The following is a 13,061-nucleotide window of genomic DNA, read 5'->3' as shown; positions in this document are numbered from 1 at the left end:
AATTCATGAAGCGCTTTTAATTGGATTCATGCAACTAGAGATAGGTTTCCCACTTTAGGCATGGTTGGGACTACTTTTAACTTCAACATCTAGCATACAAGGTAAAAATAAAAAGTGTAAGCCAAAACAATGTTTTTTATTATTTAAAATAACACTAATTTAAATATTTTTAAAATTGTTATTTTTAATTAAATAAAATCCACTTTTCCATTGAATGGTTCCTCTACATTTTCAAAATATAGATAAATTAATATTGAGAAGTGAGCATTTTTAAGTCGTGGAGGCCCATTGGGATTCTATGGAACTCTGAAAGTAGTAAGGGCCCATGGATCTTTACATCTCGCGTTCAATTTGAAATCCTAAAAGGCCCAAATGATAAATGGAACTCTTCCATTCAGGTACTAGGCAGCCTCCTACTACTAACATAAATTTGACACAAAACTAGGATGGGTGGTTTGTACCAAGGAGTGTGATGTCTCTATTGGTGTTCTTATGTTAATGTGGAGGAATTTGCATAAACCCTTTTGCAGCTGCACTCAGCCCCTGTCGCAGTCCAATGAGGAAGCTTCAACTCCAGTCAGCATTGTCCTGATGATTTCAGCTTAGCTGATTGTTATGGCACGAGCATTTTGTTTTTGACATGACAAGAAGAGAGACAGCTGATGACGCAGCTTGTATATCACTACTCAAAAGCCACACTCCAGTTGATGACTTTGTGTAGTCCTGCTTTTCTTCAGTTCTGTCACAACTTAACATCCTAAAGCATGGGTTGGAAAGGAAGTTGGTTGCGGGGATTGAAAGTTACTGGTCTCGTCCTCAGCAATGACCTTCAGCCGATAAGGCAACCAGGATGCTTGGCTCCAATGAAGATAAAATCTATAAAATCCCTTTGCCCTCATTAACTTCAACAAGGAATTGGGCCAGCATTTGTAAAATTTCCCTGGAAAGAAGTATTGCATAATTGAACAATTTCTAGGAGGCCATTCAGATATAATCATGCTTGGGGACCAACAAAGAACCAGATAAGCAGGTGGGATAACACTTGGGCAAAAATCCATGGTGTTTATGGGTTCCCTTGAGCACACTTTGCATCTTCAATGCTTACAAGAAGCTCCTCATAAGATTGCATCAGGTTGGCTGTGAACCTCTCCATGGCCTCAAAAATCTGCCGCAGACCAGACTGTAAACTACCAACATTGATCATCTGAGCCTGTTTTACAGCCACTCCAGGTAAAAGGGAACCACTTTCCCCAGGCTCTAGAGTCATCTTTTTCTCTCCAGCTTGCATCACCTTCTGCATCTTTTGCTCCTTCTTCTCCAAGTTCTTCACTTTTCTCTCCATGTCCTTGTCTGCAATCATCCTCTGCTGCAGATCTACACTATGCAGTTCCAAGAGCTGATTTACAGTCGTGAAAAAGGCTTGTATGGCTTCAACCACTTCTTCGGCTGAAAATCTTTCCATGGCTTCTGCCCACTGGTTACAGATCACAAATACTGGGGGTGCCCCAACGCTAGTAGGAGAGATAGGCACTGCTCCGTCAGGCGTTTCTTCAGGTTCATATAAAAGACATCTCAAAAGCCAACTATTCAAGCCTTTGACAAAGCCTTTTTGGGTATCAATCCAATTGGTGAACCTCAAATTCCAGTTCTGAAGCTCCAATTTGAGTTCTATTAGGGCTTCAAGATAATCATCGCTAAGCTTTCCATTGCAAATGATGGCATCTAAACTATTGGCTTCTGAAACTGCTTGAGATTGACTCTTAAGACATTCTAGCATAGCTTTCCACATTCCATTGAACCTGAAACATTACCATTAGTCCTAACACTGCAGCAAAATGTAAAAATATTTAAAAACACACACAAAAACAAATACGGGAGAAGAAGAAATGGTCTAGAGTAAGCATCAAGCAAACACATAAGCAGCAGGGAGACTCCGTTTAAAGAGTAACATTGCAAACTTCTAAACCTGGAAAAATTCAAGCAAATAAGAAATGCCCAGAGGGAGAGAGGACAATATTGGACTTTATTATTTTCAAATTGAGACCATTTACTGAATGAACACACCACCAGAAATCTAAAGTTCTTCACTAACTCTTCCTTATCTGTAGACTGCAAGCTCTTTTCATCTGTTAAATAAATATTCCGTGCCTTCAATCAGCATGCAACAGACAATATGCCACCAATTAGAAGTTTCAAAACCGACCATTATCTACTTGGTACATCAATAAAATAAAAGACCTGGTCATTTAAAATAATGAGTCCAGTTAATAAGTGCTAATTAGCCAGAAGACAGATGCAAAGGCCTCCTACATTAAATCAAACTGAAACCCAAACTTAGCACAAAACAACTCTGCATAGTTCTGATTACAAGTATTCCAGGTCAATAATGCTTATCGATCAAATCAACTATTTACACATGTCATCTAAAGAGGAGGAATCCATCATAGAAGTTCAAAACATTGAAAATATATCTTGAAGTTAAGTTGACAGCATAAAAAGGATGATAAGATCATATCTGACACACGGGGAAACTGAATTTTGAATCTTTGATGTGCTCAAAAGACACTGAGGTACAACTTCAAAACAGAAGGTGAATTGGGAACCCAATAATGCATGGAAGCAAGCATCAGAGGTCCTTGCCTCTTTTTGGCTCGTTTAATTTCAGGGTGGTTGTTCTTAAACCTTCATGTGGTTATAGCCTATAGGTAGGCCCTAAATATCTAGCATACAACAACTTATGAAAGATTACCCTCAGTGTAATCCTCAAGGCCAGAATCAATTCATTGGAAAAAACTTATTTGGATACTCCAAGTTCTCATATGCTCTGCAAAGTTGTGTAACACAAAAATTAAAAAGCAAAAAAAATTAAGGGTGCATAGGGCCATAAAACAAGAAAATCACATACCCATGGATTAATTCATTGATCTGCGGCCATAACTCTTCATCCCTCAACTTATTTATCGTGATTGATATCTTGTCAACAACATCAATTGCAATTCTTATTTTAGTAGATATACTCTGGACTAAAGTTTGAGTGGTTTCAGCTTTTTGAGCATCAGCACCCTTCTCATCAAAAAGTTTCAGCTGCTTACACTTCCGTTCATGCATAATGCGCAGTTTTTCCTCACCCTGAAAATCAGACACATGAAAACTCATTTCTTGCCCTTTCAAAAAACAAAATGAACTAACAGAAAACAATATAATGATAAATATTAGCTTGTACTAATCAAATTATAAAAAAAATTAATAGCATGATCAAGTTGACATGGAGGATCATCAAAAAGGACATAGTTCATTATTGCCACTTTTGCTCAAGCAGCTCAAAGAAATGGATAATCACAGACTGAAAACACTGTAAGTACTAGTGGAATTGGTGGTAGGTAAAATCTCCTATTGTTGCTTCTTTCTGGCTTCTTTCATAAGTGTATCTTGAAGTACAAAATATGGTTTAAATTACCATTGAGGCTGGGTAGGGAAAAGGAATAACCTAATTGAGAGGAATAATCTAACTGACGGCTGGAGGCGATCAAGTGGTATAGTGTTCTTTGCAGGAGTCCCCCCACCCCTCCCCTCCCCCGGGCGTTCTACAACTCTCTTGTTCCACAAGTTCCTGAAGTTTAAAACTAAAAAACAGACAATGGAGGGGTATTGAGTTTCTTACAGTGCCCCTCCTCACCAGCTATCTTTCTTCCTTTGAATGCAAAAGTCTAATAGTAATGTAATGATACAAAGAGACATTAGAAATTTTCTGCAAGTTCCTGATATTTAAAATAAAAAAATAAAAAGATAATTGAGTGGTATAGAGTTCTTTGCACTCTCCAACTCTCTTATTTTGCTGGTATGCAAAAATTAATACCAAGGCCCTGGTATGCTGAGACATTAGAAAATTTCCACAAATCCCTGAAGTTGAAAAATAAAAAATAGAAATGAAAAGGCCGAAGAGGTTTCAAGTCATTGATTTCCAACAACCAAATTCACAACTGACTTTGACCAGAACAAATGACCAGTCCTTTCAAGAAGACAAACACAAGCAACATGCAATTATATAATTATAAAATAGTGCAATTATTTTCTTTTTTTTCTCTAATCATTACCATGATTAGGAGCATATTCCCATGGAAGATACTCCCATGTGGACAGCTGTACCACTATTAGATATTTATACCATATTAATATGATCTCGTATGCTGTACCATAACTTAAAATTAATGTAGCAACTCTTACAAGTGCAAACATAAAATGCTTGAATAATTGAACATACAAATCCTCATAACTATAATTTTGAATTAAGACATACAAGAAATCAACAAAAAACAAGGACAAAGAATCGAACCACTATTCAAAGAAGCAACTCAATCAAGTTAACATAGATGCCCAAGTCAATATTTTAAGCACAATGGAAAGGATATAAGGTGAGCAGCATGAGAATATTGTGGTAGTAGCATCTGCAGCCAGTGTTTGTAAATGCAAAACTTAAGAACTAGTGATACTTGTCCACTTATTCAACCCAAAATAACTCAAATAGCAAGGTAGAGCTATAAATAGTTCAAATATGCCAAAAGGGTGAAGTTTGACATTTTCAGTTGGTATTTGTCAAAATAAAGTAATGACTTTTAAGGTGAACTTAGCTAAAATTTTGAGTTGATCAGCAAAATTAACACATAACTCAATCGGGGTTTCGACCCTACAAGTTCTATTTGTCAACCCAAAAAAGTATGCAGTTCGAATTAACTTGACCAAGCAACAGACTGAATTAACTTGACCAAGCAACAGACTGGTTCTTCCTCTGCATCTACACTTACCTACTTTCCAGTTTATGATACAAAGCAATGTCAAAATAAAAAGGAACTAGAAAAAGTCAATATACACCAAGATGCAACCATTGGATTTCACAATTCTCAACCTTGACGACAATATAAATGATTTGCTTTACAGTGAGAGAGAAAGAAAAGCACCAAATTACTTGTAGGTTAACATCAAGCAAAGATGTGTCACATGAAAATAGTGACACTTCTTCAAAGGTCAATTAGGGAAGGAACTTAAAGAGGGGATGCAATTAAGTATGCAAGAACAGTCAACCTCTTATTCTCCAAGCAATTCTAGTGACATAACATGTATTAAAAAATAAGAGGGCGAAAGATGTGACATAGAAAGGTAACAGGTCCACCATAAAGCAAACCTTGACTTCATCATAGAGTTTCTTCTCCCACATGTGAAGCTTCTTCAAAGTAGAGGAAAGATTCCCCGAACTCATACCCATATCTTCATTCAAGTCCAAATATATAGAACCAATATTCTCAGTTGAAGGTTGTGAGGATACCACTAACAATGATGGGGTAATCACATGAAGCATCTTGGAGGAAACTGCTACACAGAAATTTTAGGACAAAAAAAAATCTAGGTTTTAATTCAGTCATATGATCAGAGAAATTGGGAATTTTCAATGTAGAAGTCAGGTTTATACCTTGATAGACACCACTCTTTGGATGATAATTGAGTTTTCCCGCTTCCAGCATCTTTGAAACTCCACCGCCTGATTCTGAAGCCCTCTCAAACAGGACATGTATTTCTCTCATAGCCTCGGAGACACTTCGCATGACGCCTTGGGTCCCAGTAGGAGCGATTGTAGCGGAATCGCTCCGTTCCTCCACTGGCTCTTTATCGGAATCTACATTTTCCCTCTTCTCCATTGTATGAGCCGCGCACTCCACCACAGCATCTTCCCTTGACGCGCTCGTCCCACTTTGGCCGATGTTTCTTCCCTGACCCTCCTCTTCTGCAACTTTCGAGCAATTACCAGCACCATCGTCAAATTTCCGCTCTTCTTTCGCGACTTCCTGCTTTCCCTCATCTCTCACACCCTCCAAGCCACGCATAGGAGAGTAAGGCTGCAATTTGTAACTCTCATCGAAAAGATTCAAGAAATCCCAAGCCGAGTTGCGTGGCGGAGACGGAGGGGGCTTCGAATCCGATCCGTAGCCGCCACCGGACGCTGGCAACGGTGACGGACTCGGAGCGTGAAAGAAACCAGTGATCATCTCGCCATTGTACGCAGTCGAGGAATCGAAGTACTGATACGAGTTAGGGCCATAATCAGGAAAAGAATAACACGCCACAGACTGGGCCGGGTGATTCTTTTCATAATTTATTGAACCTAGGGTTTCGTGCTCAAGAACATAATTATTCTTCAAAGATTCCGAACCGCCATCATTATCGTCTTCACTATCGGAACGAAACTGCAGATGCGAACAGTCCGAGCCAGAACGATTCCCCAGAGAATCCCCGGCGCAGGCGGTTGCAGCAGCGACCGCGTCATCTTTTGTTTTAGAATCAGAGTGGTTCGCAACATGATCGAAGACACGGTGGAGTGAGACACCAATGGTGGTGAGAGACTGCATGTACGCCACATGTGCATCGGCCAGATCGTAACGCAGCTGTACGGAGTCCTCGAGAAAGTTGCAGCGGTCACGGCAGAGAGCGACGGCCGGGAGGTCGTCGAGTTTCGACGTGGCGCACCCCATGACTGCCACGCGTCCGAACGGCAAAAAAAAATCCCTAACTCACTTCCCACAATCTCCGGCGACGTTGGAGAAGGCGAGAGAGAGAGTTGTGGAAAGCCGACTTTGCCAAGAATTTATAATGCAGCGGCAGCGGCAGAGGCAGAGAGACGACAACGTCTGTCAAACGTTGTGAATAATAACAATCTAACGGTCTGTAGATCTCTGAGCTAACTCCCCAGTCCCCACTGGCTTTAAGGATTCAGCCATAACGTCTCTCTTATCCTATTTGTAGTGGTGACCGGACCCATAAGTACTGAATACCAAATTACGAGTCCAGTATTATTGGGTTGATGATGGAAGACTCCTTCAAGACTTCCTTTTTTTTATAACAGATTTCCTCGTAGTTAAAGGAAAAAATTGAGTCACTGTTGTCAAATCTTTCCGAAAAATCGTTTCTAAAATTAGTTTGACATTTTAAAAATGTTTGAAAATCAAACGTAAAAAAATAATTTTCCCATAATATGCTACATCCTATTCCTATATAATACAAAAATTCTTAAAATATAATTTTCAATATTGTTCTTTTAGACTATTTCTATTTTTTTTAAGGTAATTGCATAAAAAATAATAATTTACGAAATCTTACAACGTTCATGACCTTTAGAGGGCAAAGTTGGGAAGGTAAAAGTAGGGTAAGTTTTGATGTTTCAAAGTAGACATGATGTTCCATCATGAGCATTCATCTTTGTACTTATTATTGAATATTGATTGAACCAAAAGCAAGATGAATCTCCACGACATATCCTTTGTTTTTGTAAAAGTTTACTTACAATGATGTCTGATGCTACCTTTGAGTCTTGACCGTTTAATTCATCATATGGCTGTCGAGCACAAAAATAATAAAAATAAAAATTTGTCATTGTGAGTATCCAGGAGTTATTTCTCAACCGGTGAAAGCTAAAACCTTTCTTCTACACTTTGCCTTACTATTGGTATGAAATTGTTTGCCGGTATGATATAGTTTACGGGACAAAATTCTATAAATTAAAAAATCATTCTGAAGTATGGCATTGAAGTCTTATTTAAAAGACTCTTATTAGTCATCTTCGTTGTTCTATACTTTACTTCTAACTATTCAATGCTCAACGCTAAGAGGTTAGTAAGCATTAGTTCAAATTTGAAGTTGTTATTTTTCCTAGTTGCATATGAATATATGCAATAGCTATATAAAAATTTTTTAAAATAAAAAGTGAAAATCACTTACTACCACATTTCAAAGGCATTTAGAAAATTATATTTTAAAGTTGTCAATTCAAAATTGATTTTAACTGACTTCAAATTAGTGTTCAAACCAAAACAGAAAAATGAGAAATTCATTTTGTAATTTTACCTAAATATGTAATTCGAGTCGAAGTATTACTTTTTAACAAGTTTGGAGATGTAATGGATAAGTGTTTTGAACATGAACATCTATGTACTCAACAAAATAACATAATTATTTCGTATTATTGAGGAAACGAACCTCTCGGAATGCTGAGTACATGAAAATTTGTATTAAATCACTTGACGAATGAGATAATATTTTCTATTAAAAAGTACACTCCTCAAGATAAGACACATGTCTTCACTAGCAAGCTATAAAAAGCCAAATCATTAAAAAAAGTGTAAGTTTTAACAAAAACATGAGACAAAATGTAAAACATGTAAAATGTCAAAGGATAAAATGTCTTTAATCATAAATAATATTATTCAAGAATATCACTATTAGATTTTTTTGTTATATAAAATAAATAAAATTATTAAGAATATTTCTTTAAATATTTGCATAACAAAACTAAGCTAAAACCTCGTTTACATTGGGAATTCTTGTGCCAATGTAATAACATTAAAGCTCTCACATCCTCAACATAATCATGTTCAAATGCATGCAAATGCTCTTCTTCTTTTTTATACTTTTTGTATGGTACAGAAAAACTGTCTTTTTCCATATGATAGGATAGGATTATCCTTACATTTTGGGAGCATACACTTGTAAAAGTTTGGTATGAAATCATAAAAAAGTAAAGAAGTGGAGATGAAGATAAGCATATGGAGTCATCTCGATGACGGAATCTAAACTGCACTTTAAAGAGAAGACTTGAGTGGGAATCCAACTCAACAATTCTTGTCCCTATTCACTCTCCTTTTTGGGCTTATGTAAATCAGGTGATGGCACATCCTATGACCCAACTTTTAACAAAGTTTCTTTCTTTTCACTCGTGCCCTCTAAAATATGTGGTTAGTGGAAACTACCCTGCACATGCCCTTTTGGGATATGGCTGAAAGGCTCCCCTCCATCTCCCAATTTCAAGAGCCCTACCCCTCTTTTATTGTAGAATATACTTGTTATAAAGTTTGTGGGAGATGCATATTATTTTATTCTTTACTTTTAATTCTATGATTCAAAAGGTTATGTTATAAAGTTTAAATTTTTAGAAAATTTTATTATTTAATATCGTATTATTTGTGCATGTTAAATTAAAATATATGAGAGAGCGCCATCTCAATTGGTTCAAGCCCCAATAATTGGAGCAGTTGTTCGTCCTACGTCCTTTTTTTTAAGACGTGTGATGTTGCGAAAAGACTGGGCCAGATATGGGCCCACCTGTTAGCCCAAGGTTGGGGCAATCAAGATCGTGGCCCCTTTTTACCATGTTGGGTTGGACCACTTGCACTGTACTAACGTTTGAATGCAGCCAAACAGTTTTCAATCCTTTAGAAAATAAAATTCTAATTTAAAAAATAAATTCATCAAACTTTTTGACTGACCTTTTTTTTTTGAAAAAAATATGTTATTTATTAAAGTAACTTTAAGATGATTTTAATATTTTTCTTAGAATATTTTGATAAGCAAGTAAAATTACATATAATATTTTGAATTTTTTTCTATTTACATGATTATATATATATATATATATTCTTTATGTAAATTAGAGACTTTAAAACATTTTAAGGTCACGAAAAGTAACTATTCAATATCATATAATTTTTTTTATATTATACTATTCAATATATGAAAATGATATATATATATATATATATGGAGAGAGAGAGAGAAAGATATATATTAAAAAATATAAATATAAATGTTTTTTTTTTGTTTTTTAACCATAAATTTAATTTTATAATATTTTTTATTTTGTAAAATAAATAATATAAAAAAATTAAAATAAATTTATAATACATGAAATATACATATCTTACATCTAGTATAAGAGTTTATTACATTTTATCCCACAATTTATAATATGTTTTGTACATTGCTCCATCGAGTTTAAAATAAAGTAACGTACCATCCATATTTTATAATTACATGCAATGTACATTTTTTAACTCACGATGTTACTTTTTTGGATGGAATGCGTATATGTTTTTTGTGTGATCGGGGGCAAAAGTGTCATTTTTAAAAGTGAAGGCAAAAAGATCATTATTATATTAAAACCCCAAATTCCAATTATCTTTTCCCCAACTATTCCTACTTCTTGTTGGTGTTGGATCTCAAAGCCAAAACCTTAGAATCCGAAGGAAGCTAATGTAGGGTTGATATCGAAGAGAATACATGGATTTAATAGTATTTTTTTATTTCACAATTTCTTTAATGGGTAGAAACATGTTGGAAAATTGGGTTAGGGTTTCGTTTTTATTTTTAGAAATTTTGAGGAAAATAAAACTCGACCAAATTGAGAGTTAAGATTTTCATGTTAGGGCTTAAATTTTTATGTTATGCTTTCATTTTAGAGTTAGAGTTTTGTTTTAATGTTTCTGAAAATTAGACGAAATTTTGGGGCAAAAAAAGACCTAGCCAAATAGAGTAGGGTTAGAGTTTTTATTCTATGCTTTCATTTTAGGGTTAGGGTTGCGGTTTGATGTTTTTAGAGAATTTGGAAAAAAAAATTGGGGAAATTTTGGGAAACTATATCTCACGCAAAGAGGAACAATTGAGAAGAATAAGCTATATGAGATTTTAGTTGTACCTTTGTGGGATTGGGATTGTAAGTCTTCAAAGGGGAAGAAAAAACGAGGAGGTCTTCAAAGGGGAAGAAAAAACGAGGAGGTGACGAGTTGCAATTTGGGAAATTGACCCTTTTGCCTTCTATCATGTGGACAACATATGCTCTCCTATCCAAAAAAGTAACACCGTCAGTTAAAAAATGTACATTATATGTAATTATAAATGATGAACGGTACATTGCTTAATTTTAAACTTAATTGGGTAATATACAAAATACGTTATAGGTTTAGGGGTAAAGTGTGATAAACCCTCTAGCATAAAATTAATATATTTTATGTAGAAAAAAATATTAAAATGAGAATAAATATTATACATCACCACTTATTTTATTTGATCATAGGATACAATAAGTGAAAGGACAAATTATGTTATTTAATTATCATTCAAACATGGAATTAGATATAATATTTTTTCTTTCATTCTATTACATGTTATATCCAACCAATCAAATATGATATTACTAATTTATCATAACTATGGGTTTTCTTTTATTATATTTTATAAAAATATTACCTTTTAGGTTTTAAAGTCTTGATTATTCTAATGTAAAATATTATATAATATAAATACATATGATGTTAGTTTCAAGTTAAGCTCAATAGATAAAGTCTCAATCCAAGCCCAAATCCAAGTTAACAACACATTGAAAAGCCTTATTATTTTGTTGGGTTTTGATTGGATTGAACTTTACGACACATGTAGTATTAGTATTAGAAGAACATTTTTTTTTTCTTTTTAATCTTTTGTTTTTTTACACTTCAATTAATTGTTCTAAAATAAGGTTAAAAAAAAAAATCTCCTTAGAGTCCATATTTGATGTTAAGAATCTTAAACGTTTTGTTTACCCTCACCAGCCTTGATTTGGGATATATTTTGATTTCTGAACTTCAACTAAAACACCTAAGTTGGAACGTAAGCAACAATATTGTAAAAGATTCAAGTGAAAATGACATATCATTTACATAAATTAAAAAGTAATAATAATAATGTAGATGAGGAACAACTTTTTGTTTTTCCTTTTTTTTTTTTTTTTACTTTTATATTATTAAAGCAACCTTGGTGTAAAAGGTTCTTGTGAAAATGAAATATCATTACATAAAGTTTTAAAAAGAAAGCACATGAGGAACCACTTTTTTTCCTTTTTACTTTTACATTACCCTCTTTTAGGCTAAAATCTTTTGGGCTAAAAATTTGAACTTTGATCCCATATTTTATTTTTTGAAAAATTGAGAGACAAGAGTAAAAGAAAAAAAATGAGAAAAAAGGAAATTAAAAATTAAGGCTAAGTTCGGTTCGAAAAATTTAAGGAAAAATGCAAATGAAATAAATTAGAGGGTAAAAATAGAAAGAAAGAAAAGGCAGAAGAAAATAAAATATAAATTTAAATTTAATAAATTATTTTTATACATTTCTTCAAATTCATTCTAATTATTTTTTTTATTATAGCAAATTAAATCATTTAAAAGTATATCAATTTTAAATTAATTATAATTATATATATATATATATATATATATATATATATATATATATATATATATATTTGTATTTTTTTAATAGTAAAATCAAATACGAGAAAACTATTTTTTTTAATATTTTTCTTTTCCTTTAATAGTTTTTGGAAACCAAACATAACCTAAAAAAAAATTAAAAATAGATTCAAAGTTAGTAATTTATTTTTATATATTTTTAAATTTTATTTTATTTATTTATTATCATTTTTAATATAAATATTAAATAATTTAAAATACATAATTTGTAAATAATTTTAACTATATTATATTTTATTTGATATTTACACTGCAAGTCAAATATGAAAAAAAAAAAAAAAATTTTCCTTAATTTTTTTCCCAATACTTCCTAAAAAACTAAACATAAATTTAGAAAAATTAATTATTAACTAAAAAGTAATGTTTATTTTCCCATATTATTAATTTCATGTACAAGTCGAGAGATCTTTCGAGTTCTTTAAAAACACGAACCCAAAACTAAAAAGAGGTTGTCAACACGGGTGGAGAATTCAGAATCCAGTGCAAGTTGATGAGGCCAACCAAACAAACCATTAACCATGATCCTTCTGATTCTTCTTTATACCATATATCCAGGCTGCATAGAAGAAGCAAAAGCTCTGATGAATAAATGATTGATCTAATTATGTTGATTTCCAGCAAAACCACCTTTTTTTATTTTCTAAGTTAATAAGTAATTCCTTATAATCAGATCCAACAGATTCTGCGCTGTTTCAGCCCCTCAACTCGCCCACTCCCTTTTCTTCTTTCTCCCTTTTTCCTTTTTAGGCTTTTCTCTTTAGGAGATGTGTGTATTAGTGAACCCACAATGCATAAATGAGAGGCTTCTTTACCAAATACAACAATAATTTTTTTTTTAAAAAAAATATTTTTATTAAAGAGAAGGATAATTCTGATATTTTAATTTTTTTTAATAAAATAAAAATATATATATTTGGCATTGCATTTAAAAAGAAAAAGGGAGTCTTTATGCTTCTTCAA

General features: G+C 33.5%; 1 protein-coding gene across 3 annotated transcripts; it reads right to left on the bottom strand.

Annotated features, from left to right (window-relative positions):
* Positions 1-203: 203 nt before the first annotated feature.
* LOC117906979 (protein ALTERED PHOSPHATE STARVATION RESPONSE 1-like) lies at positions 204-6,824 on the bottom strand. Of its 3 annotated transcripts, none has more exons than XM_034820279.1 (4): positions 5,465-6,824; positions 5,180-5,367; positions 2,906-3,129; positions 204-1,793 (listed from the first exon to the last, which is right to left on the bottom strand). In XM_034820279.1, exons 1-4 carry the CDS (start codon positions 6,519-6,521, stop codon positions 1,064-1,066), a joined length of 2,199 nt encoding a protein of 732 aa, XP_034676170.1. In that variant the 5' UTR covers positions 6,522-6,824; the 3' UTR covers positions 204-1,063. The 3 variants fall into 3 exon arrangements, with proteins under 3 accessions (XP_034676170.1, XP_034676168.1, XP_034676169.1); XM_034820277.1 differs by having other exon boundaries at positions 204-1,799; positions 5,465-6,823; XM_034820278.1 differs by having other exon boundaries at positions 204-1,799; positions 5,180-5,364; positions 5,465-6,821.
* Between the last annotated feature and the right edge of the window lie 6,237 nt (positions 6,825-13,061).

Source organism: Vitis riparia, chromosome 18, assembly GCF_004353265.1.
Source record: "Vitis riparia cultivar Riparia Gloire de Montpellier isolate 1030 chromosome 18, EGFV_Vit.rip_1.0, whole genome shotgun sequence".
Classification (NCBI taxonomy): Eukaryota; Viridiplantae; Streptophyta; class Magnoliopsida; order Vitales; family Vitaceae; genus Vitis; species Vitis riparia.
Note: the sequence above shows the minus strand (reverse complement) of the source record. Positions and strands in the feature narration are given on the sequence as shown.